This window comes from Ornithorhynchus anatinus, chromosome 8 (assembly GCF_004115215.2).
Source record: "Ornithorhynchus anatinus isolate Pmale09 chromosome 8, mOrnAna1.pri.v4, whole genome shotgun sequence".
NCBI classification, from domain to species: domain Eukaryota; kingdom Metazoa; phylum Chordata; class Mammalia; order Monotremata; family Ornithorhynchidae; genus Ornithorhynchus; species Ornithorhynchus anatinus.
In genome coordinates this window covers 10,503,415-10,530,489 of record NC_041735.1, presented here as the reverse complement: position 1 = coordinate 10,530,489, position 27,075 = coordinate 10,503,415, and the positions used below count along the sequence as shown (strand labels likewise).

Here is a 27,075-nt window from a genome sequence, read left to right as displayed (position 1 = left end):
GGGGGGGAGAGTTTACAGCCTCTTTGTAAGGGTGATGTTGGGGTGGGAGCGCCACTCGTTGAGCTATTAATGAAAAGTTGATCGATCCGTTTTGGCCAGTTTTCTTTTTGTCTCTCGCCTGCCCTTGGGTTTGGGAGGGAGAAGAGGGGGAAGGTAGGGAGTTCACCCACCTTCTGATCATCTGTATGGCAATGTTTGGTACTTGGATATGGGGAGCTAGAAAAGCAAAACAATAAGCCCTAACAGGCGTTAACACCAACAATAGAGATCTTCAAACAAGGAAGAATGAAACGCTCAACTGACTCAGAATTCATCTCAGTCATTTTTACTGTTTTTAGGAAACAGAGTTAAGGTATTATTTCTACGGCTTCTGGGTTTTTTTTTTATTTTTTTATTTGAAGATAGAGCAGTCTTGAGTTTCCCATAGGCACTTTAATGAGCCGCTCTCGTGTGCAACTCCGTAAGTATTTGAATTAAAGTAATAGTTTTGAAGTGGTCACCGGTACATCGCTATGCGGGTTATTGATTGACTGATGAAAAGCTGTTCGGAAGGTTTCGTTGACTGTATGTGAGCAGATTTTTAAGGAACCCCCTGTTTTCTTTTTTTGAGTGACCTTGAAAGCTTAAAATATAACTCGTTCGAATGGGAAGCACAGACAGTGATCTAGAGCACACTGAAAATAGAAACGAAGGGTAAAAACACCGATGTGGAAAAGGGAAGTTTCTTTTAGGGAGGTGGTGTGGGAGAGTCGTCTTAATTCCAACTAAACAAGAATATCCCTCTCGCACCTTATCGGACCTTAAAATATGGGTGAGATGATTTGGAAAACCCAGGGAGGAGGAAAACGCCTAATTAGAAGTTGAATAGCAGGCAGCGACTTGCTGACCAATGATTACATGCTGTTGTTTGGTGGAGGCTGGTTTTGTTTCTGCAAGGGGCTTTTAGGATTACAGTACTTGGTAATGCTTTCACGCCATTTTCTCCAACTTTTACATGTAGTTGACCGAGTCTGGGAGAAGTTGAGCCCTCTCGTCCGCATCGCTGTTTAGCCTTTGAACAATGTAAAGGGTAGGGCCGAGTAAATAGGATAAATTACATTCTTCCAGCCGGTGGAACGGAGGTTGGGGGAGGGAGGGGAGAGACGAGGAGAGAGGAAAAGGGGTGGGTGGGGATGTTGGAAGAGCGGGGGAGTTTCTCCCGAAGGTTTAGTTGGTGACTTGAATCAGAAAGCTCTGCCAGTTCTTGATCTATCAGTAGTCTGCTGGCTACAATATTAGCAACTTAATTTAAAAAAAAAACAACCCCCACCCACAGGATAGCGTTTTCAGGGCTTCTGACGTCTTACATTTTCAATTCTTTCAAGCCTCCATGTATCTTTCTGAAACCGGCCTATAGGGCTCGTGGCTTTAAACATTCCTAAGCATGCATTAAATAAATAGTTGCAATAGATGATCGATTAAAGGTCCGAGGAGAACTCTTTACGTGGCCCGAGGTTTGCTTTTCGTGATGTTTTCAAATCAGTAAAGAGAATATAGCTATTTAAGAACAGAAGATCTGATTTAGTTCAGGTTGATTCAATTATGTCTTCATCGCTTTTGAGTTGGTTGAATGACTTGACATGAGATTAAGCACAACAAAAGAAAAGGCAGGGTAACAACAGCTGCCTTCCAGTACTGGAACACTAGTGGTTTTAGCAAGAAGGCCTCTTACCTTTTTTTTTCCCTTTGTATGGTGTCAAGGAGTAAGTTTTAAATGTTCATATTCCACCGTCCCCCTGTTTAAAGTTGAAGATTATGCCATCCTGACTTTATATGTAGGCCTACAACTGGCGATGCTTTGAAAAGTGATAGTTTCCCTAAAGCCACAGATGCACAAAAAAGCGTTGTGTGAGGCAATCACTGGTGGTTAAACTTTAAGACAGAAAACAAAGTCACCACTAGTTTATACTTGCTGAACTGCTGTGTGCTAAGAACTTTTAAGGTGTGCCCCTAATGGCAGCTGATTTTTGTTCTTTTGATAAGTTATGTTTATTTTCGGCAGCACTCTTCTGCAGTACTTAAAAGACCAATCTTTTGTTACCGAAGTTTTTTTATTCACGTTCTCAAAGATAAGTCATTTTCTCTGTTAGGTGAGCCATCGACACCTCCAAAAGGCAGTGACTTCTTGTTTATGAGTTCAGTGGTCGGTAGATGCAAAACACGTTCATTGTTTACATAGCGTTAATTCTGTATTTTAAAATTACCTCTAGCCATTGATCTTGTTAAAATTTCGAATGTGTTTGGGTAGAAGCTAGACCTTTTTTGAAATTGCTTATTTGCATGTGGGAAGAGGAAATAGAAAAAAAAATGAAGAAGGTACATTGTGTAGAAGTAAACACAACTTTCCTTAACAGGATTTCATGGAATTTGAAGCTCTCATTTTAAATACTTTCTGATCGCACTGGAACACGTTGTCCCTTGATGTAGTCTTTCACTAGTCTTATCCTGTATCTTCTGAGCTAAAGGCTGATTTGATAGAGAGTTTAGTTGTATTTTCTCCTCTCACTTCCTATCAGCCTAAAGAGAAAAGCACCCAGCTGAAGTGCTAAAAAGGAAACAGCATTTTTAAAGAGTGCTTTGTAGAAAGAGACATTTTCCAGATATGAAGAAGGGGAAGTTACTGTAAGTAGCTTCAAGAGTCCCCATGCTCATATTTTTAATGTAAAGTTTATTGGTTTATTAGTCTTCCTGTCACCTCGTGCAATTCACAATCTGTATTTATGTAAACATAAATTCTAGCCAGTAGCAGTAACACTAGATAAGAATTCATAGTGCAGTTTCCTTTTTAAAGAAGAATTTGACGCGATGATTTAACTCAACATTTACCACCGGGAGAGAAATAACCAAAGATTGTATTAGCCTGAAAGTGCCTAAATCACTTAATAATCTCACCTTTCAGATAAATCCTAATCATTCTTTCGAAAAAGAAAGCATAAAGTGGCATACTGCCACAGCAGGACTGCCATTACCCAATCCAGGAGTCCTATTAATTCTGAGGCATTTGATTAGAACATCAGGGGTCCCATAAAATGCAGTTTTCCCACTTTATAAAATTATATATTTTTTTCCCAGTTGTCACAAACATGGTTTGCTTAATATGAATCCTTAAGCAGTTTTAATGACACTGTAAATGTTCATGAAGTAATTGTAGCAAAAAGAAGCTAGATATCACCTGGCTTTTAAAGCAGATACTAGTAAAGCTTCTAGTCTTATATTTCTGAGCCAAATTTCGGAACTTAAACTTCCCAGTTGTTCAGATGGTCACAGACCACCTCCAGTGTCCATTTGATGGAATACTTTTTGTATTTTTGGTTTTTTTTAGTTACTTGCTATGACTTGGAGGATAACATCCATTTCCACTACTCCCATTTAAGGCCAATCCTTACTGATATATAGGATTTCACCCCTGAATTGAAAGGTTGATAGAGCAGATAACTTCCCTGTGGAATAATCAGGAGAGCTGGCAGTATTTGTTTAGGGTTGTAAAGAAGGAGAGGAAAATGGGACAGTTGAGTGCGGGGGAGCAAACAGTGTTTAAGAGAAAATAATAAATCTGGGAAGTGCAAAGTGGTCCAAAATAGTTCTGTAATTATAGACGTCCCTACCCCTCAACTTGAAGCTATGGGTAGAAGAGATGTGTGATTGAGACTTGAAAAATTCCCAGTCAAATTAAGTAGCTCTTGATTCTTCAAGAGATACTAGTGCTTCTGGTATAAATATATCAAGTATCTGCCAATGGTAGTTAATTTACACAAGCCCGTTTCATCTCAAACACAAAGATTTCTTTTGTAATGAGTATAAAGTCATTATCGTAGATTTGATACTTCTAACCTTTGAAAACGTGAGAAATGTAACCTGTGGGGGAAATTCTTGAATTAAAAATGCCTATGAATAGCCCTTCGTGTTTGAAAATGCTACAACTGGCCTCCGTTTGTGTCAGAGAGAGAGAGAGTCATTCTTTTGTCCACTTTACCAGAAATTTTGGGTCACATTAATATCCCCCTGCGATTTAGAGTGAGCATTGCACCCCCAATTAGCTGCTTGGACACCAACCAGAAACCAGTTTGGGGCTGCCAATCTACATAGGAATGGAATTGGGGGGGTTAGGTTTGGGGGAGAGGGGCAAAGATGTAGCCTACTGCCAGTAGGGCAACACTCATGACTTGTTCTTGCTGTAGTGTTCATGGCTTGCCTTGAGCCTCCCCTAATAATAAATATAATAAACATGGTATCTGTTAAGCACTTACTAGGTGCCAAGAACTGTAGTAATAATGATGATAATAATGTCCCAGAGTACTAAGCCCTGGGATAAATACATGATAATCAGATCAGACACCATCCCTCTCCTACAAAAGGTTCATGGTCTAAATGGGAAGGCAGTACTGAATCTCCATCCCGCTCCTGGTTCCCTTGTACCCCACACAGGCAATAGTAGAGCGTGCAGTGTGTGGACATGGGGTTCCTCATCAACAGAAGACCATGCTCTAGTCTCACCTGTTTTTAAGCCACTGTGGAATCTGGAATTTATTTTGGTTTTATGAAGGGTTGGAGGATTCCTTAACTTTCATGAAAAATAGATTGTTGTCCGTAACTGTGGGTTGTGATTTTATTGTGTGTACAGTATAAGATTTCAGACAAAGATGTGGCCTGTTGAATGGACTATGAAGCTGGAACAGTTGGATATTTTCTTGGTTTAGCAAAATATTCACTTAAAATTTTAACAGCAATTTTTAGATATGGAGGAAAAACTGTTTTGAAGTATATCAAAATCTGATTTAAGGAAGTGGAGAATAAGGGTTATTCTTCAGTTTCATAAGCAACACATCTATCACAGGCAGGTTAACTTCCTCTACAACACTGAAGGTGGTTTAGAAATGTCCTGGAACTGAATAAAGGAAATCTCCTTTTAAGCAACTTTTGGCTCTCTGCACTTTTGAATGCTTTGTAGAATTCGTAGAGTTTGGGTTTTTGGGTTTTTTGTTTTTTTTTTTTTTCAAAAGACCGACAGACTGCACGCAGTGGGATCAATCATATTTGAGTGCGCGCTGCATGCAGCAGAGCACTATTCTAAGGAGTTTGGAAAAGTACAATAGAAGTGTGTGAAGTGTGTGGCGCTTAAATCAGAACTTTATATCCATTAACCATTGCTAGTTGCTTAACTTTAACATATGGGAATAGGTAAATTAAAACTGCTTAAATAAGTATTTCTTCACATTTTGGAACATTTAATTTTTCCCAGCTGGAGTTGCTGGGCCTTAAAAATTTGTTGGGTTTTTTTTGTTGTTACTGTCAGAGGAATTGCAGCTATAATACATTTAATTACATTTTTGGGCTTTTTTGGGTGTTTTCTTGTTGTTCAAGTAGTGACTCTTAAAAATGTCTATGTATAAATTAAAGGTAAATTAAAGGTTTAAAGGTTGGTCACAGTGGTGGCGGGTAGCCCAAACAGCATCTCATCTGAATTATTTCAAAACAATATACATTCTTGATTAACTATATAGAGAAAATTCTCCTTGGGTGTATATTGAAAACACTGTATAAAGGCAATCATAATCTTCTGATCCATACTAGAGAACATGAGCTATGATAGCAAATACAAAGGACCCTTTTATTTTCTTTTGTCATCCATAGCAATTTAGGGACAAGAAAGCATTTAACCTAAGTTTTCTTTGGGGAAAAGAGTAAAGGATACTTTTTTTTTAAAAAAAAAAGCACTCCAATCATCAATAATGTCTCTGTAAAATCACCTAAGAATTTGTTAGAATGTTTTAGGGGCATTTGGGGAAATAATCTGAGCTTTCAAACCTGCCTCTATAGGACTGGACAACCATTTGCATGTGGTTTTTTTTGTTAAATAGTGGCTGCCTTTTATTTTATTTTTTTTGGTGATTGTGGCTAGCACCAACTTAAAATCCAGTTGGTTGTTTTAACACTGCATTTTTACTGAAGTGTTGTGGACCTGCCCTACAGCTTTTGAAAATAATTTCAAGTGAGCAGGTTAATTGGAGTAAAGAAGCTTACTGACAGGAAACATTTATCCCCTTCAAATATAAGGGCTGTGTGGTTTTTATCCCCCCTTCTCAAGATTCTTCCTGTTTAGTATAAAGTGTAAAGGAGAGAGCTTAAGAATTCAATTTACACTCCATAACCCTTGTTTAGAAACTTTAGTTTAAGATTGAAACTAAAATATATGCCAGTTTTATTTAGTTCAGCTATAAAACATCATTAAACTTATGTATATATTTTACCAATATATCCCATAAACTTTTTAGGCATAAAAGATGTAAAAAATATTTCATTTTATCCTGAAAATGGTATTTATGATACCTGTCATTTGAGTTCCAAGTAAACATTGTAGGCAGTATTGCTAACTGAAAATTTTATTTGAATTACTGGAACCTTTCTCTTTTTCATTTAACCTTCAAGCTTTAAGTTTGTTACATAGGGAAAGTTAGATGGCCCATATGGCTGTTGGGTTGTGACCTTGTGATTTCCTTGAAATAGTGACTAATGATTTAGTTACAAGTTTACTGATTGTCACTGAAGATTGTTTCTTCACTAGTCAAATTGAGAAAAAAATCTTTAGCCTAAAGTAAATGTCACTTTCTGTACTGCTACATGCAGTGTCCAAATTGCATAACAATTTGTGTGTGTAGCCTTTGGAAGAATTAAGCCTAGCTATATGGGTAGATAGTATTAATTTTGATGTGCTTCATTGCCTGCCAGTTAATGAAGGATAAAGTCCAATATACAGATCTATTGATAAGTCCCTGTGTCCTAAGTGTGCACTTGTGGGTGAGTTGTATCATTTTTTTTAAGGGTAATTTTTGAGTTTTGACTTCAGAAATGAGCTGATATTTTGAGAGTCCCTAGGATTTCATTTATGCAGTAAAATATCACCTAGTTTCATTATGCTACTTTTCATGTGGGTTGTTTGGTTTTTATATAAATAATATGTGTTTATCCTTTGAGATTATTTGGGAAATTGTGATTCACCCCAAACTGAGTAGTTACAGAAAATTTGAGAAGGGAAAACATTTCATGGAAATATGTTTTTAAATAAAGGCACTGTATGAATGCACAGCTTTCTCTGAAAAATGTAACTTAAGCAACCATTGAGAAATGCTTTTCTATAAAATTGTATGAAGAGCAAACGAGTACAGGTTAACTTGAAGTAACATTCCTGTTAACATTAGCATAAGATTATCGAAGAAGAATCTTCAAAATTTTAATGTTACATAAGATACAGTCAAGAGTTTTAAACAGCTATAACTTTATAAGTGTCTCATGAATTTAAATAGTCAATTTTCAGTAATCCTGAGGTGGGTATTTCTGAGTAAGTGGAAAATACAGGAGTAAACCTAGTTGCATTGAATAGAAAATATTCTTATTGATTTCTGAGTTCTTATAACAAGATTAACTAAACATTCATTTTGCAGGTTTTACACCACTGTCTAAAAGACTGATCAATCTTCATTGGAAAAATAAATCTATAGTATAGAGGGACTAAATTAGGACCTGAAAAGTTTGGTGACATAACTTCGTTTCTATCTAATTATATAATACAGGATTACTTCCCCCCCCTCCAGTTTAGACTGTGAGTACCATGTTCAAGTCGGTTATCTTGTATCTACCTGGTTATCACCGTATCTCAGTACAGTACCTGGAACCTAATAAGCACTTAAGTACCATAATAAAAAAATTATTTCTTCCATTTAGTAGTATGATACTGACCTCAACAGTTATAGTCATGTTAATGAAGATGAGGCACTTCCACGATAACATTTGCTTAGGTAGATTTGGTTTGAAGCTTTTGGGGGGTTGGTTTTTTTTTTTCCATTATGAAGTCATGCCCGATATAATATAGCTTGCTTCCTAGTATGAACAGGAAGTTGTTCCGTCTGGGTTTGGTATTTCATAAGTTATAAATGGTCTAAAGTTGCTGCTATAGGTTGGTTCTTGAAAGTTACCTGCATCTACTTTCAGGCTTGGTCTTTTCTGCTTACATCTGTTTAACAGTGTTACAAAAACACAGCAGGTGGCAACGGTGTGGCAATCAAGCCTAATTTGTTGTACTTAGGCCTGCCCAAATTATTGTGCTTTTCATCAAGCATTGTGTAATGTTTTGCCTTGGTTGATTTCAAGATCTGCAGGTACAGGTGGGATTTATTATTTGTAACTTCAGTCATGTACCAGTTTCTTTTGTAAAAACAAACACTGGCCTAAGTGCTGCAAAGCACTTTACCATTCATTTTTGGTTAGGTGCGGCAAGTCTGGCCCGCCACTGGCTTTCAGGGGTATGTAAGTACCAAAGTGATCTCTCACTTTGTTTATATTGGGATTATTTAAATTGTGTCTAACACGACAAGATGAGTTACATTGCTTAGTCTCATACGTTAGAGATGTCTTTTTAGAACAAGGCTGCAGGTCAAGTGCCTCCATTTGAGTTTTAGGCATCCACTATGAAAATGCTTTGGAAAGGGTATTTGTCCTTCTTGGTTTTTTTTTTTTTTTTGGTAACTTGGAATTTTCTTTTTCTGTGTTAATGAGTTAACACAGTTGTCTAGAATGCAGGTTGGCTCCCTTCCTGTAAATTAGTGGAGTATAGGGTGTAAGATTACAGTATTTCCTTACTTTCTCCGCTATTCCTTCAGCCCCAGAAAAGGCAAACTTGATGATCAGTACCATGTGTGGACGTTTCATAAATCAGTGTGCGTATCCATGAAAAATACCAAAATAATTTTGGGGAGTAGGATGGGAGAGGTGTTCTGAGAGTAATGCGGCTATGTGTGCCTGAGTGGCATTTTTTGGAGAACATTTATACTCCTGAGAGTCCTTGCTGTAAGACATTCTTCAACCTTTATTGACTTGGCACAGCAATGATAGTAACTTGTTTCTTTTTTTTCTCCAGCATAAAGCAATTTTGTAGTTGTTTCTAATTACAGTACACTTTTTTTATAGTATTTAAGTGCTGAAAGGGTGCCAGATATTAGCCAGATACAAGCTAATCAGGTTGGACTCGGTCCATATCCCATATGGGGCTCACAGTATTAATCCCCATTTTACAGATGAAGTAATTGAGGCACGGAGAAGCTAAGTGACTTGCCCAAGATCACACAGCAGGAGACAAATGGCAGACCCAGGATTAGAACCCAGTTCCTCCTCACTCCCAGGTCCATGCTCTATCCATTAAGCCACGCCACTTTGCAAAATACATAAAGCATTTGGTCTTCAATATGGAATGAAGGCTGATTTTTTTTCTTTAACATAATTTAAAAAGGTCATCCATTCAAGCTCCCCATTTCATAATATCAAATATTGACTGCCTCCTATTTTTCTTGGTAATTAGCATTTTTCAGTAAAAAAGCTTCTTTTAGTGTATTACCCAAATGGCAAATGACACATTCAGTAAAAACTCATGAGTAAAACAGGAAAGAAGAAAAATTAAGTTTTTGATCTGCATTTTAATGAAAAGAAGCAGTATCCCATCAATGAAACTTTTATTTGCTTTTGGGAGCTGTAAAGACCTTGTCCATTTTTTGTTTTGCATTTTAAGAGGTATATGTTGAATTCTTACCATATGTAATGGGATGCTCTTGGAGACCCAGAGTCATAAGGCAACATGAGACATCCAATTCTCTACTTTAACAGAGGGGTTTCATTCTTGCAAAATCCTGTGTTAAGAAAAGTTGTCAGATGCTCTGCATGTGTGCACAGACAGTTTTTCCAATACTGCATTGTGCTATATCCAAACAGGCGTACGTGGAATTCCCTGACGTTTTAGCCAAAGTGTGTCATACATGCTATGACACATGGAGTGTATTCATATATATTTCAACACTAGTTTTCAGTTTTGTTTGGTTTTGACTTATATTTTAAGATAGTGCAACCTTTATATTTTTAGATGGGGTTGATTGGTTTTCTGGGAAGGGGTGAGATGGGATTTGCTGTAGTTGGCAAGGTATCCATGTGATTTGAAAGAGTTAATATGCTCCTCAGAGTTTCACATTTACTCTCAAGACCTAATTTAAGCCCTGGAAAAATCTTTTTTGTCCCTCGAATTTTTTTAAGAACCGAACTCTGCAATAGAACTAAGAAAAACATTGATAAGTATTTTTACCTATTGAGTTTGCAACACTTGATCTTTGTTTTTCAAATGTCCAAGTCCATCACTTAGCCTACTTATATTTCAGAGGCTTAAAAATGCTGCATCCCAAAGTTAAAGTTTAGGTCTATGAAATCACTTTTCAGAAAGATATCGTTATAGCAATCCAGGATTGTGCTTTTAAAGGATTGCATGCTAGAGCAAAGGCTGTGTAGTTAGGGAAACATGGCTTAGGTGGAATGAGCCCAGGCCTGGGAGTTACAGATCTGGATTCTAACCACAACTCTGCCCGTTTGACACTAGGCGAGTCACTTAACTTCACCTACAGTGAAGGTCCTCAGGTTCCTCACCTGTAAAATGGAGATGAAATACTTCTTAGATTGTGGCCCCATATGGCTCAGCATTAGTGGCTGATCTGATTGTCATATTTATCCCAGGACTTTAGTACAGTACTTGACACACAGTAAGTATTTAACAAATACAATAATAACTCAAAGCACAACTTAATGGCTTGGGGTGAAAACTTTCAGGTCTTTATGGATTTGTTTTTCTGAGCCCTGTAGTATTTTTTTGTTTAAATGTGGCTCTTGCTACCAAAACTCCTGGTCTCCTTTGTAATTTCCAAGAGATGAGAATTTGTCAATGAGCTATCCAAAATGTAGGTAGAAAATAGCTCATTCAAGGTTGTGGATAAGGGAAAAACAAAGGAAAGTCTTTAAATCATACTAGAATTTTTGTACCTATTTAAATACTAGCAATCATCAATTAATCTGATTCAATTGAAGAGATTGGGATGAAGGTATATCTTTGGTACTGCTGACTGCAGACAATCTCTAGAAGGTTGGTCTGATAGCAATTTGCTAATGAAAAATTTCTTTGCAGTGGAACAAATTAACCTTGTTAGTCTCCGGAAGTCAGACTTTAAATGATTTAATGGTGATAAGATTTGCCAATATAGAGTAGTGCCATCAGATAATTTAAGAAATTCATTTTGTTTTTAAATTCTAACCTATGGCTCAAAGGTTGTTTGTTTAGCACGTAATAATCCTCAGACATAAGCTCCTGTACCTTTGCCATATATATGTAAGTGAATAGTCATAAATTTGAGCCAGCTTGACCAAGGTAGACAAATTGACAAGCCTTGAAAGTTTGTGGTTTGTTTTTTTTTAAATTTTGCACTTCCAACTAAAGCTGTTTGAACAACTTGATTGCTATTGATCAAAATTCTATGATTCAGAAACAAGCTTTGCTTCTGAATTCCTAGAATATCCATATGGGTCGCATTCATTTCATTTGTTTTTTGCTGAAAAATCTTATTTTAAGAGGAGTATGCTTTGGGGATTATTCTAGAGTCTTAACTTGGAATGCTGGGTTTTTCTTCATTTCCTCAAAAGAGATAGTATCCTATGAGTAATTCTTTTTCAGAGTCTTTTAAGTGCATTTATGCAACCTTCCTTCTTAAAACTTTAACTTGGAACGGTCAGCTAGCATCTACTAAATGCTTAATTCCAATTTGAATAAACGTCTTTAGTTTCAATAAAATGTATGCAAATTACAGGAAATTGATGCAGAGGGAAGAGTTAAGATTATAAGATTATTCTTGTTTATGAATGGGAAGAATATAGATAGCTTAAATGAAATATTTGCCAATACCTTAGATGAGATGGAAAGTTTTTGCATTTCCACTTTCTGAAGCCTTATTTTTTACACTAATGTTTCTGATTTGTATGTGTCTTTTTTTTTTTCCAGTTGAAGATCCTGTCTCAGCATTCCTTTGGCTTCATCTTGCTCAACTGAATAATTTAGTGTAAATTAGCTGGGAAAATAAAACTTCTTTGTTCTGACTGGATTTGAAGTATTATAGACAAAACCCTGAGGATCTTTATGCCTACCCACTCTCACCAGTGATTGTCCTATAGCTTTGGAATATATAGGACTACAGATCCACAACATACCTCCTGTAGACAGTTATGGAAAACTCTTGCTGTGGTCTGGAAGACTAGTGTATCGGAGGAATTCACACAAGAAGTCCTACAAGTGCCCTTATTGCGACTGCAGAAATTTCCAAAGAACTTGGCATTTCTTCTGATTACAGCAAGAAACCAGCAGAAAACATGCCAACACAACCTCTGTTAGCCTACATGGATGGACCAGATGGAATAGCCAGTACAGTTGGTACACGGATGGAAATTAATGATGCCTCCATGTCAATCAAAGGGACCAACACCATCTCTTACAAAAACATACCCGAAAAGTTTTTAATGGAAGCAGAAGGATGCATGCCTTTGGATTGCATGTTTTGTGATCAGACTTTTAAACATCCAGAAGACCTCAGTAAGCATGTCTTAACCCAACACAGACCCACTCTCTGTGAACCAGCGGTATTGCGGGTTGAAGCAGAGTACCTTAGTCCCCTTGACAAAAATCAAGTGCGAACGGAGTCTGCTTTGCAGGAAAATAACGGCAAGGAAAATGAATTCAGTTGTGAAGTTTGCGGGCAAACATTTGGTGGAGCTTTTGATGTCGAGACCCACATGAAAAAACATAAGGACTCATTTACTTATTGGTGTAGTGTTTGTGGAAGAAGATTTAAAGAACCATGGTTCCTTAAAAATCACATGAGAACACACACTGGTAAACCTGGGTCTAGGAACAAACTCCAGCAGGGCTCGGAGAGTCCAGTAACCATAAACGAAGTTGTTCAAGAGCATGCAGCAGAAAACGTAACGTCGCCCTACAAAATCTGCATGGTTTGTGGTTTCTTATTTCCCAATAAAGAAAGCCTGATTGAACACAGCAAAGTGCACACCAAAGAATCTATTTCCAGTGGTGGTGATACGCAAGTTGTCGGTGCCAACGAAGGAAGATTTGCATCTCCAAGGGAAGAATTCCTGCAGTTTTTAAACTTAAGGCCAAATCTGAGTCCGGAAAACGTTGGGAAGTCGGCGAAGTCTGCAAAATGGATTGCTGAACTAGACCCATTCAACACATATCAAGCATGGCAGTTGGCTACCAAAGGCAAAGTTGCCGTCGGCCGCGGAGAAGTTAAAGAACCAGGGCAAGAAGGAAGTACGGACAATGATGATTCTTGTTCAGATAAAGAAGAACTTGGAGAAATTTGGAATGCTAATAAAACCAGCCACACTGAAAGTACCGGAAAGTCCAAAACAAATAAAAGCAATTGTTCAGGAATTGCTAGTCTCTCCCAAGACAAAGAGAAGCTCAAACATACCAGTGGGGAAGTGCCTTCCATGGATGTAGAATCTAAACTCTCCCAGAACAAAGAGAAGCCAACACACTGTGCAGAGTGCGGCAAAGCCTTCAGAACATATCATCAGTTGGTTCTCCATTCGAGAGTGCATAAAAGAGATAGAAGAACGGATGCTGAATCCCCAACGACTTCCATTGAAGGGAGGCAGCAGAGAACGTGTTCTCCGGACATGAGTACCGCTCTAGATGAAAATGGAGCGATGGACAGAGTGGAAGGCGGTTCTGAAGATGGATCAGAAGATGGGATTTCGGAAACGCTTCATTTAGGTAAAGTTATGATCCTGAAATCTTCCATCTCCTGTATCACAAGACTTTTATTTTATTTTTTTTAATTCCTTTAAGAGAATTATAAAAGTGAATAATTGCCTTAGAACAGTTAAAAACCGTGAATTATAATTAGCAGTAATAAGTCCCTCTCAAGTTTTGGTTGTTGGCTCTTTTACTTATATTTTTCAAAATCCAAGCCAAATGCAGTCTTCGTGTTAATTTTTTTTAAAGTTACTGGTAATTGGTACGTGGGGCCAAGAAAGGGGCTGCAACTTACACGCATTATTTTAGTCTGTATAAATTTCACTTGATTATGAACCAAGATGCTGCAGTGTTGAAAGGTCCTTAGAGCGAAAGTCAAATGTTTCACACGGAAACTGTTTTCTAGTAAATATCTGCATTGCTCTTCTTTGCCATAGAATGGAGGATACTCATTCTTAGTAAGAAAGGGGCCAGTTGGAAACTGGAGCCACATGAGCGACGGGCTTCCTGCCAAGCCCCAGTTGTTCTCTCTGTGTGTCATCCAGTCCCGTGTCTGGCTGTGTGTGACCCTCCCCAGCCGTCTGTCTCACTCTTTCTTCCCAGGGTGCTGAAAATGAAATGATGGCACTGCTCTTTTTTTTTTTTAATATGCTATCTAAGCGCTTTACCATGTGCCAGGCACTTTAGTAAACGCTGGAGTAGATACGAGCTAAATCAGGTTGGACCCAGTTCTCCAGTTCTCGTCCTATGTGGGGTTTACAGCCTTAATCTCCATTTTATAGATGAAGTAAATGAGGCACAGTTATAAAAGTTATGCATTATACCAGTGCATAATAGCAGGGGGAGATGTTTGATAATTGTAAAAAAAAAAAGGTATAGCATAACTAAATCCGTAGAGAAATGACAGGAATCATTTCTCTAAGAATCAGGGGGAAAGCAGCCAGGCCTTGTGATTCCTATGTTGTAGTTTCTGGGGCCCCGTAGGGGGACAGGGACTCTGCCCAACCTGATTATCTTGTATCTACCCCAGTATGAAGTTGTGTGCTTGGTACGTAGTAGGGGATTAATACATGCCATAATAATGGTATTTATTGAGTGCTTATTGCGTGCAGAGCACTGTATTAAGCACTTGGGAAAGTACAGTACAAGAGTTAGTGGACATGTTCCATGCCCACAAGGAGCCTGCAGTCTAGAGGGGAGACCGACATTAAACTGGATGTGTACGTAAGTGCGGTGGGGCGGGGTAAATACATAGGGCTTCAAGGGTACAGATTCAAGTCAGAAAACTGGGAAGATAAGTTGATTTCTTACTATTGACAGATTCCACAATTTAAATTTAATACTTGTAGTTGAGTGCTTTCTCTGTGCCCCAAAAAGGGCTGGGATAGATACAGGATAACAACCAAGTTGAACACCATCCCCATCCCACATGGGGCTCACGATCTGAGTAGGAGGAAGGCCGTTTTGATTCCCCGTTTTACAGATGAGGAAACTAAGGCATAAAAGTGAAGTGACCTCTACGAGGTCACTCAGCAGGCATATGGCAGGTGTGGGATTAGAACCTAGGTCCTCCAACTCCCAAGACTGAGCTTTTCCCGCTAGGCCGTGCTGCTTTAATCTTTTAAAATTCTTTGAAGCATTATATAAAGTTTAGTAAAATGGATAACGTACCAAAGTAGGAGTTCTGTCTCTCTTGCTGACTTGTATAAACCTACTGTGCCTCAGCATTTTAGTTTATCAAATGGAATGTAAATATGTCTCCAGTTCATCGGGGCCAGTGAGGATCAATGAGTTAAAGTACTTTGAGTCCTTTGGAAGAACTCTTAGGAGAGCACAGAAATCCTTGGTAGAGTAGCAATGATATTAAAATAGTCACCTAGTCGTCATGGTTTTTTGTGCCAAATTCAAGTAATTTTCAGTGCTTATTTTATACATGAAGGTCACTTACGTAACCCTAGGATGTTACACAATGTACAGGATAAGTATCCCAACAAAGTCCTAGGAATGGGAAATTGCAACAGTTTGTAGTTTTCTAACAAAGGCATTTGCAATGTTCATACCTATTGTCCATCCCCCCCTAATTTTCAAGAAAATCCTTTGAGCAGGGCTACACACTTATGATACTGCTCAATCCTGAGTGTTAATATAGGACACCTATCTTATCTCGAGTTTTCAAATGGAGAAACTTGCCCAAGGGGGAAGTGCCACTCAAGAGAGTAGGATGTTTAACTTGTCTTGTGGTGAGTCACTGATGAATCTGGGAGCTATAACTAGGTTTACTGACTGCTTCTTAATGTTGTTGGTGCACATATTTAACCTGCTAAATAATGCAAGTAATGATTTTCTGAGTCAAAATTAAAGACCTAAAATGCTTCAATTGTACTCCACCCAGTATTTTCAGAGGCTCTGTGACTAATTGATCCTCTCTTGTTTTCTTGGAGAGGGAATGTATTTAAATAAAGGAGGAACATGACATTTTAAAATACGCGCTAGGTATGGACTCTACGGAAGGCAGTAAACATCCATAAGGACCTAGAAATTTCCTAATGACTATTATTTCTTAGAATCAATTGCAGTGATACCACTGACCCAGCTAAACACATTTATATGCTAACTTTTCTATTTTTAGATTGCAATTAAAAAATCTCAACTATCCTATGGGGTCAGGATATTTTTCAAAAATTTGTTTTGTCATAGATGTTTTGTGCAAAGTATTCCTCATCCTTGTTCTAAAGACTGAGCTGTAATTGCCACTACCCTCTAGTGGTAAGTAGGTAGCTGATTTTAAATGAAGAAACAAGGATGAAAATGGCCATGGATTCCACAGTTCTTCCAAAGAAGCTCTTTTCTTTTTAGCTAGTGCCTTCTCCCTCAATCAGTTTTCTCTCTCTCTTTCAAATACTGCTCCTGAGAAGAAAGGCTATTTGAATCTTTTAATGATATGGCCTTTGCTTAGTCCCAAGAGGAAAGGGACCGTGTCTTTATTGGGTATACATTGTGACTATCACTTTTAAATGGCAGAGTGTTGTTGTTACTTTAGAAATAAAATGTCAGTGTAGTTTGGAGACAAATTGGTAGGCTGGTTAAAGACTATCATATTACTGGTAAAAAAATAATGTGACAGTTCACACAAGTTTTTTGTTTCAGTGCTTTCTCAGCAAAATGTATCTCTAGTTCCTAAAGCAGTTAGGGAAACTAGACAGAGTTTGCTTGGCGTGTGAGTAATTTTTATTAATGATTAAAATCACTGAGTTATGTTTACCTATATTTATTTTCTTAATGTGATTATTTTATTTAAGATAAAAATGAAGATGGCATGGAACGAGGAAAAATTAAGAATCTTGCATCCTCCAGAGAGTGCAGCTATTGCGGAAAATATTTCCGTTCAAATTATTACCTCAATATTCATCTCAGAACTCATACAGGTAAATAAATGTCTGTGGTTTTATTTTAAAAATGTTCAGTCTTACCTAAAAATTCAGGAAACTCTTAATTCAGCTTGGTTATCATCCCAAGACTAGATGTTAGAGTATTTTGAAACAGACACATACTTTACACATCCTTTGCATCTTTAAGAATTTCAGAACATTTTGAAAATATTAGTATATAATGTTTTTACTATTTTGACTGTCAGTACTTGGCACTGAACTAATTATATAGTCTCTTCTATGGTTTCAATCATGATTATTGAAGCTCCATCTTTAATATCTTTAACTTTTCTTCACTTTAACGTAAGGGACTTTACAGAGATTATCTGTTTACAGGCAGTTCTACCACTTAACGTTTTGACTTAAAATGCACTTTTCAGGAAGCAGTTGTTGTGAATCAGTGAATTTTCTCATAGGAACAGTTGTTCTAAATGGGGGATTGGTTCCTGAACCCAGTTCAGATAACCCTATCTTTATGAAAATTTCCCAGAATTTTGTTTGTAGATGAGTAATATATTCTAGGTGAGTAATATGGCTACATGAGTATATTTATATTGAGTCAGAAAGGTTCCACGGTAGAATACCTGTCTTTATTGGAAGCAAACTGGACGTTGACCCTCCCCAGGTCTCGCCGCCCACCCCCTTCCCCAAATTTCCCCTCATTTTACCCTCCACATTGTGGGTTCTAAACATTGTTTCTCCATTTCCCAATGGCTCCTGTGCGAGCTGCTTCCTTCCTTTCCCTGCATCTGATGAACCACTGTTCTGCCATTAAGGAAGGTAGTGTTGTAAGTCAAAACCTGTGAGTGGTAAAGCTGAGAAGGCTTAAGCTTAAAAGACTGCCTGCATGTCCTGGTTTAGTTCTTTAAATTGCTTATCTGAAATTTACTGTCTTGATCAGTTAGTAATTGACACTTATTGACAAAAAAACTCCCTATATCCTCAAGTTTCCTCCCTCCGAACTTTGTTTTAGGAGAGAGATTGCTTGGAAACTTCTTTCCAGTGTAGTGAACTCCCCAAATCTTGATGAACAATCTTAAATTAGAGCCTTCATTTGAAAATGTCTCGCTGGAAGGAAGGACTGTTATTTTTTGGAATTAACACTGTTACCTGATCTCTCAAAGTGTCCTCGCCCTGCTGGGTTTATGTTGTTAAAGTGCATGAACTTAAATCTTTCAACCATTTATTCCAGGTGAAAAACCGTACAAATGTGAATTTTGTGATTATGCAGCAGCCCAGAAAACATCTTTGAGGTATCATTTAGAGAGACATCACAAAGACAAGCAAGTGGATATCACAGCCGAAGTAAAGAATGAAGGTAAAAACTCATTACTATGTCGGGAGACTGAAGATGCCCTAGTAACGATTAATGGTGCTCAAACCAAAAATTTGAAAAGGCTTTTTGATGGTACCAAAGATACCAAAGGCTGCCCTCCTGCAAAGCAACAAAAAGAGATGCCGTCTGCCTTTCAAAATCCTCTGGGCAGTGACATCCTGTCATCCTTGAAGGATTCTCAGGATTCCAGCAAAAACACAGTTGGTGAGAGCTCTGCTAAAAACAGTGAAAATTCAGCCACTCGGCATCAGGAAAAATTAAAGAAGAGAATCGTGAGCGAACTTCAAGCAAAAAATGCCGAGGTAGGTGTTAGTCTTGACTCGAGAGGAGGCGTCGCCTGCGAGATTGACATCGATGTAGAAGAGGTGAAAGAGATTGCACTAAACTGTAAACACAAACCCAATATGGACTTTCAAGAAAAGCCTTTAAACTTGTCTACTGGGACCACTCAAGAATTTGTGGCAGTTTCTGTTGCTCGAGGTTTATTAGCAACCAGCACCTGCCCGTTTTGTACTTACAGAACACTTTACCCGGAAGTCCTCATGATGCACCAGAGACTGATGCATAAATATAACCCTGACATTCATAAAAATTGTTGCAGAAATAAGACTTCTGCCAAAACCAGGCGTACCGGATGCCCACCAGCTTTACTTGGAAAAGATGTGCCTCCCTTGGCCCCGAATCCCGTTAAACCCAAGGCATCCCTACCCACACAACCAAAATCTCTGCAGCCAGAAAAAGTTAAGCACTGCCCACCTCTGCAGAGCAAAGTCCCACTTTCTTCAGGAATGGACTCCAGCACTTTAGCCCCAAACAACCTGAAGTCTCACAGGTCACAGCAAAATATTGGAGCTCCAGTGGGCACCTATCGACAGCAGCCATCTGAAATTCATTCTAAACCCAGCGTTTCTCCGGTACCGGACCGAGTGAAAAGATCGGAAGCTAAGTCGAAGTCTCTGAACGTAGCATCCTTGCAACCTGGAGGAGCCAATGGTAATATCAACGGCTCCATTGAGTATCCCCTGAAAAATGAAAGTGTGTGGCCTAACAGTCAAGGAAGAGAGTACTTTTGTAATAGGACCGTAGGTAATGTCAGTACGGAATTTGGAGAAACGTCCTCAAAAAGAGTTAAGCCTAATATATTAACTCTTGACCTCGACTCTACTATGGCAAATTACAGAAGAGGGTATGACATAAATAGATACCGTGTTGCAAGTAGAATTGCAAATCTGTTACCTCAGGAATGTCCGTGCACACCTGCTACATCTGTTCTGCCAACTAAACAAGGACTCCTGAATTCAAATGAAGTTGATTCTCAGAACGTACTGACTATTTTAAAGTCCTATGAGCCATACAGTTCCGGATCACTCTACAGTTCTTGTGGACCAAGTGGAAGTCAAGTATCGAGCTCAACGTTAGAAGGTATTGTCTTTTAATATCTGAAATAGTACTCTCTTTTGGTTAAAATGTAATGTTGACCATTACTAAGATCTTATGGTAAACAACTTAAAACTAGTGCACTTTGGGCTTACAGAGGTGTACTTATCACCAAAATGCCACTGCTAGTACGGATTCCCCGTAATGTGATCCCCAAAAGGTAGATTGCACTCCTGATAACGCAGTGGAGTATCCTGTCCTTCAGAGTCTAGTTCGCTTCTGACCTCCATTATGGATTCCTTCTGTTCCCTAGTGTGTCCTGAACAGTTATTAGAAAGCAAAATACCTCATGCTTCCATAACTGTAGGAATTAGTAGAATCCTGAGGGGTCTCTTCTCTAGTCACCGGTTCTCCTCTTCTTCCCTTCCTCTACTCCCTTTTAATTTTTGGTAACGCAGTCGTAAAGCCACTGGGAGCCATTCAAATGGAGCAAGTTAAAGTTTAGTCAATCCTTTCGTCAAGCAGGTCTTCATTTGGCATCTTGCATAGATTTCTCTTGAGGAGCTGGGGAAAGTTCTTCTGGCACAACGCGTGCTTTATCTGAATTAGACCCACGATGTAGTGCCTGAAAAAGTGGCAAAGCAGGTTATTGCATGTTTCTACATGTTACTACAGTAACATGCAGTTCTTTAAGAAAGCAGTGGCCGTGTTATAAGAGAACTGACTGGACTTAGGAACTTTAAAATAGCTTGAAACCTATTTAGCTTACATACAACATACAACGTGCAATATATCCTTAGTATATTTTTCTGTAACACGTATCCAAATACTGTGCCTTTTTGGTGCTTCAAAAAAAAGGACATGATCCGAGGCATGCTATCAGTATCATGGGGACACGTTCCACTTGGCAGATTTGATTAAACCATGATGCCTTCTGCTATTGCTTGTAAAATGTGCCAGTTTCTGTTTTCCTGAAAACAAAAACATTCTTTCAACCACTGGGTTTGTGCTCTACTCAAACCTAGGAATATTTTCAGTGGGACACTTTCTGGTATAGCCGGATCCTGACTGATGCGTTAAGGATGTCAAATTCTCTGTCCTTCTCAGGTGACTTTTAATGAAAATATTAACATCTTTGCTTTTTATTATTTCCCTCTTCTACTATTTTTAAAATAGGTTAGAAGAGATTTGCCTAGCTGCACTTGTCACCTGACTGGCATCCTGTAATAATTTGGAGTGTATGTTGGCTTAAATGTGTGGCTTTTAAAAAGTGATGCTCAATACCTGTGTAAAGAATTATATGGTCATCTCGGTGTTAGTCTTTATCCACATTTCATGCCTCTCTTCATGGGGGAGGCAGTGGGGTGTTAGGAAGAGTCAGACCAGGTTTCTAGTCCTTGCTCCGCCACTGGCTGACTTATTTTGGACAAGTCATTTAACCTCCCAACTTTAATGTCCCCATCTGTTAGAGAGATCATATCCTCCATTCCATTTGTAGGGATGTTGAGGGGACAGCAAACTGATGTGAAAGTGGTTTTTATATGTCTAATGCAATATAGAAATTATAATTACTTTCCTTCCTCAGTGGAGGAATGGCCAGAATATGTGGGATGATGCGGGTCACTAAATTATTTCTACCTTCATGTCTCAGCCTGCCTCAGGTCACCCCTCTCATATAGCAGCTCTAGGGGCCAGAGGCTTGCCACAGCATCTGAGACTTTGGAGCAAGAGGGCATCACCATCACCACCCTCACCCTGATAGCCAGAAAGATTTTGCATGCGGCCATCTGCACTTTAGGCCTTCCTAAATAAATGGCTCTCCAACCACAACAATAGAGTGTGCGCCCAGATGTGGAAAGAGGTTGAAACTGAAATCAGTCCACATTGTTTCACATTAATAGCACCTACTTTGGTACTGGTGGATATTGAGACTACTGGCTAAATTCGATTTTTTGGGGTGTTACCTCTGAATTTCCATCAGCGTAAATCAGTGAATGTTGAGTATTTTTCTATTTCTTGCCACAATAGCTAAGGACAAAAATAGTGTATGTAATTTACAGGAAAAGTCAGGGAAATCTACCTTCAAAAAAGTATCACCCCCAAATAGAATTTTGTTGAAAATTGAAGCCTCCTCTCCATGTTCTATAACTTTATGGTTATGATAGGCTCCCATCTACCTTCCTAAATCATAGAATTACGATTTCTTTCTCCTTTCTTTTTTTTGGATTAATAGCTATAATTATGTCAGATTTGAAAGACTTTGTTCTGAGCTCTTTAGGGTTATTGTGTAATTGTATTCTACTGTGTAATTAGTGTGATGTCTTTGGATTTTTTTTTTGCAGTTTTTTTTATGTGCCCAAGCCAACTACTTGTTTTCCTTTCAAATAGTCCTTTTGTGTATAGATGTTCTTCCGCACATGTCCTCAGACCTTTTTGAACAGTATTGCTGTGCAAATTTTTATGGTCTCAACTAATTGAACAAATCGTAGCTATATATTCTTTAGGTGTGGGTTATTAGTCAATAACTTGAGTCTAAAAAATTTAGATTTCACAGCAAAATTTTAAAAGAAAAAACTTGAGATTGACTTGTGTGTTAATTGATTCCAAGCAAACTCTCAAACTTTGACAGACTAGGTTGTATGATAAAAATTTTTAACTTTTTTTTATCTAAACTCTTCTCTCAAATCAGGAAAAAGGCCCGTGTCTTATCAACACTTATCTAACAACATACTACAAAAAAGAAACTATGATACTCTTATTGGTAATGCACATAATCGGCCAAATGACAAGAAAACTTGATTTACGTGTATCTGGAGAAAAGGTAAGCATCTGTCCGCTTCATTTACATTTCTCTACATATTGTGTCAAGCTCCTCATAAAAAATGCCAGTGGACAGAATGAATAAATATTTGACCTAGTGGAATTATTCTCATATATGCCAAATACTTATAACCTTATTATATGTAACTAAAACATATAAAAATTCCAAAGTATTTTTTGAGGATTAACCTGCATCTTTGCATTATTTGTATTATACCTCATATCCCAATCTTAAATGATTTTTTTTTCCTAGGACAGTGGACAGTGTTTTTTTGTTAGGCTTCAATTAGGATCAGGTTCTGGTTAGGACCAGTGTAACTATAAGCAGAAGTAGGGTGGGGTGGAGGTTAAAGGTCTTCCCCTTTGTGTCTCTTGGCAGTATCTGCATTGTATTCTTCCTTATGCCTATTCTAATCTATTTTACACTTGTGTCTTCTCTTCAAGAGATTCTGTACAATTCACCAGTATTTCCTTCCTACAGTTTGAGAAAATGCAGTACTTTTCATTTCAGTGTATTGGCCTGTCCCATTTTATTTTTCCCCATCCATATCTGCCTTCAGAATGGTAATATCTTGGTTCTATCAGCACTTATGCTTTTTTTTTGTCTTTCTTGCATTTCTGAAACTTAATATCTGAGGATATACACCCTATCTACTGAGACTCTTACTAGCACTTTGTTATTCCTGGACATTTCTTATACTATGAACTACTGTAATATTAATGTCAATTTGTAATGGGCTGTTGGTGCTTTTTGGGGAAGCAGTTCAGTGTAGGACTTTAAAAAAAAAAAAAAAAGCACTGATTCTTTTTGATCGAGCCTGTCATAAAACTCTTTGTTTTTAACCTTTTTTCTAGGTTTAAGGATGTATAGTGTGCATTCCCAGTGGAGTTACCTTCAGATCATCCCTTGAGAAAATGAATGGTGAAAGCTACTGAAATAAGCTGTGATTGTACTGTACATATAAAGAACACTACAGTTTTATAACTTTGGTTGTGTTAAAAAAAAAAAAATTTGTACCAAATAGCAATAAAAATTGTAGTCTGAAAATGCTAAGAATGTATATCTCTATTTTGACCTTGAATAATATTTTTTTTAGAATTAATTGACCAAATATTAGATAGTTTTTGCATACTTGAGCGCTGCTGGAAAAAAAAATTGTTTGGAAAAAGTATATAATGCTTGCACCTCAGGTAAACTTTGTAAATATCTAAGTTGGAAACTTGCTTGTTAAAATACTGTGGTTCCCCACCCCCCAAACCCTTCCCTCCTCCCCGGCCCGACTCCTCTAAACTCAACATTTTGAGTGTTTCTGATATTATGCTTTTTCAGTTAAATATAATTTTATTTTAAATTCCCAATGATATGTATGATATCAAATCCTATGAAATCTGATATTGTTTTCTTTATAAGAATTGATGTGAACACGGTGGTATTGACTCTACCGGTTTGTGCTGCAAATACTAAAAATCAACTGTTTTGAACTCAAATCCTCTGTACTTTAAATATTTCCGCATGGTACCCGAGAGGTGAATTTCTTATTACCAGCTGTTTCATGATTTGATAATGACCTAGGGACCAAAAACACATCACTTTCTTAATTTTTTTAATGGGGTGTGATCTGGCGGGGTTTTTAAGAAAGTGTCTCTAGCAAGAGCCATTTGCTCATGAGTGCTCCCAGTATTTGATAGTCTGGTACCAAAAGAGTCAGATTACCCAAATTTTTCTATCCAATTTAATCATAATTGTTGAAATATCTTTGGACATTTAGCTCAAGCTAGCAAGAAAAATAGTCTGCAAAACGGTAGGAACTTTGGGAGGGATGGAGATAGCTTGCAGTTTTAAAATTAAAAATTAAAAATGAAAGGTTGGTATTTATATTTGGCAAGTCTGGAACTTTAGTTAATTGCCAATACACTGATTTGGGAATCAAGTGCTGGGAGATGGGGAGAGAGGATTGTTTTCAGTTGCCCACCTGCCTTCTTGTCCACTTGGTTTAGGAACAACAAATATTTTTCTCCAGGAACATGCAGCTTGGGTTTAAAAAGAGGACAACCACCAGTTTATGGGACATTTTAACTTTGGTTCTGTTGCCTCTACCTGCAGCTTAGAGTTGATTTTTTTTTTTAAACTTCAGCACATGGCTATGGTACCCTTGTACAGTATATTTTATTAATAAACTGTTTAAAAATATTTTGCACTGTTTATTTTCTTGGCCCATCCCTCACCACTTCCATATAACAAATGTAAATTGTTCTAAAGTAGCAAAACCTAGAAATAATCCTATTTTCATTATGCAACAGAAAACATTCTTGATGTATGTCTTAACTCTGTATTAAAGGGGGGACCTAATTGAGATCTGTTAAACTGGCATTTTAATGAAGTGCTGTGTATCAGGAAATTGTACACTATTTACTTTTTTTCCTGTTCATAAGCTGAGCCATATGTACATATCTAGATTTTGTTTTCATAGTTTTGCACTTTTATAATCTATTTTTGAAGATGAAATACATTTGGAAGATGGATAAACTGATTTTTTTTTTCCCCTATAAGATTTTACAGAATGCATGCCACAGCTATCATAAGTTTTAAAGAGATACATGACAGGGTTTAAAATTTAAAATGGACAAAAAAAATTACCAAATCTATTTGAAAACAATCACCTCTCCCTCTTTGCTGCAATTCAGTTTTCAGTTTTTTTCTGACTTGTCCTTTCAAACGCATTTCCAAACACACATCATTGTTTTTTCCATTTCTTGATTTCACAGCCCTCTACGTCAGTGAATGCTTTTGCCCATCAGTATTAGTTATTGGGATACTACTGGTTTTGTAATTTTTTTTTGAGATAACAGTGCATATATAGAGGTACAATTTGTTGGATTTTTGTTTATGTATTTATTTCATTCCAGTTTGTTTGATTTATTTTAATTGTTAAACCATAAGATGTCAAGCAGTAGAAATTATCCGTTTAATTTATAATGTATTTCAGTTTAGTCAAGGTATGTTATTATATGTGGATGTAAATATAGATTTGGTGTTTTGCAATCCTGGCTTTTGGTCTTTATTTGGAATGTTAACCTTCTTTGAACATTCAGTGGGGAGGAAAAAAAAAATTGTAGCAGTATTGCTAGCTAGAAGATAGGTTAATCTTCAAATTGGCCTGTGATAGAAGACCTTATTTTGGAGGGTTAACATTTTTTTTTCCTCCCAACCTCCAGGCAGTACATATAAAGAAAGATCCTAAACTCCATTTGGCAAGGAAAAGGTGCCTGCCCCCTGCTGTTTTTCACAAAATGGTTGCCCCATGTTGCTCACTCTTGGAATTACAACTGTTTTAGTCCCTGAGGGGAGAGAGGACTACATTTTTCTTTAGTTCCAATTCGTTTTTTAAAATGCCTGCTTTTGGAACAATTAGGAAGGGGCAAGCAGCCTTGGTATATTTGAGAAAAAGAAGAAGAAAAAATTGGGTCGGTATGTTGGATATAGTTTTGCAGTGCAAATCTTCCTATAGCACACAGAACTAGAGTGAATCAAGTAAAGATTCTTTTCATCCAAATGGCTTTATTTTTTTTAATAAGTGACTCAGCTGCAAATTGCACTTGGAAGAAGATATAGTGACCATATATTATTTCATTCTGCATTCGTGGGCATTTCCATGATCACATACCTTCAAGTTTGAAATATATTGGGGCCAACCAAAAAAGAAGATCTCAGTTTTTCTATTAAATGCCCAGGAAATAATGCAAGACCATTTTTTCTCAACCCTCATGCCAAAAGCAGGATTAGTGATGGATCAAAGATCACCGTCCTTTAATGATTCAGAAGTCAAATCTTTGATTTTCCAGGTCTCTACCTCCTCAGCTAGTGAAGGATTCCTCTTCTGATTATGTGCTTTTATTAGATTCTAAACTCTGTGAAACTTAGTGTAGATTCGAGAGGGTTGAACGTTTCTATGTTAGCTCCCCTCCCATTCTCCCAAAGAATTGCTGTTCAACCGTCTAAGGTCTCAAACTGCATTGTTTACCAGGACTTGGACAAGCTGTTTTTACAAAGGCAATTTAGCACTTTTCAAATAATGCTGTGGGTACATGGTTACAGTTAACTGCTTTGTTCAGCGGGGGCTAACCACACTTTGTAAGCCAAGCTTCTTAACAGGGGCTTCCTTTCTTGCTTTAGCCCAAGATAAACATCAACTCTTCGAGATTCTTTTTTGGACAGTTTAACCCTCCTCTGACAATGAAGGCAGAACCCGCTCGAAAACTTAGGGATGTGGGTTAAGTGCTTCCACATCTAAGGTATGTGCTACAAAAATGAAGGATGTACAAGATCGATTAGACTGTGAGCCCGACAATGGTCAGGGATGGTCTCTATCCGTTGCCCGAATTGTACATTCCAAGCGCTTAGTACAGTGCTCTGCACATAGTGCTCAATAAATACTATTGAATGAATAGGG

The 27,075-nt window shown here is 37.8% G+C and overlaps 1 protein-coding gene across 5 annotated transcripts in view; it reads left to right on the top strand.

Moving 5' to 3' along the window:
* The window catches only part of ZNF217 (zinc finger protein 217), a 35,827-nt gene extending 10,160 nt beyond the window's left edge, over positions 1–25,667 (top strand). For 4 of the 5 annotated variants that reach the window (XM_007671398.4, XM_007671400.3, XM_029070381.2 and 1 more), the window contains 5 exons: positions 11,894–13,681; positions 16,963–17,088; positions 18,284–19,849; positions 22,494–22,625; positions 23,480–25,667. In XM_007671398.4, the coding sequence (XP_007669588.1) occupies positions 12,259–13,681; positions 16,963–17,088; positions 18,284–19,849; positions 22,494–22,603 (3,225 nt within the window). In that variant the 5' untranslated portion in view covers positions 11,894–12,258 and the 3' untranslated portion in view covers positions 22,604–22,625; positions 23,480–25,667. Of the gene's footprint in view, positions 1–318; positions 461–11,893; positions 13,682–16,962; positions 17,089–18,283; positions 19,850–22,493; positions 22,626–23,479 lie in introns of those variants that run through there. The other variant, XM_029070382.2, reaches the window with a different exon arrangement.
* Positions 25,668–27,075: the final 1,408 nt, after the last annotated feature.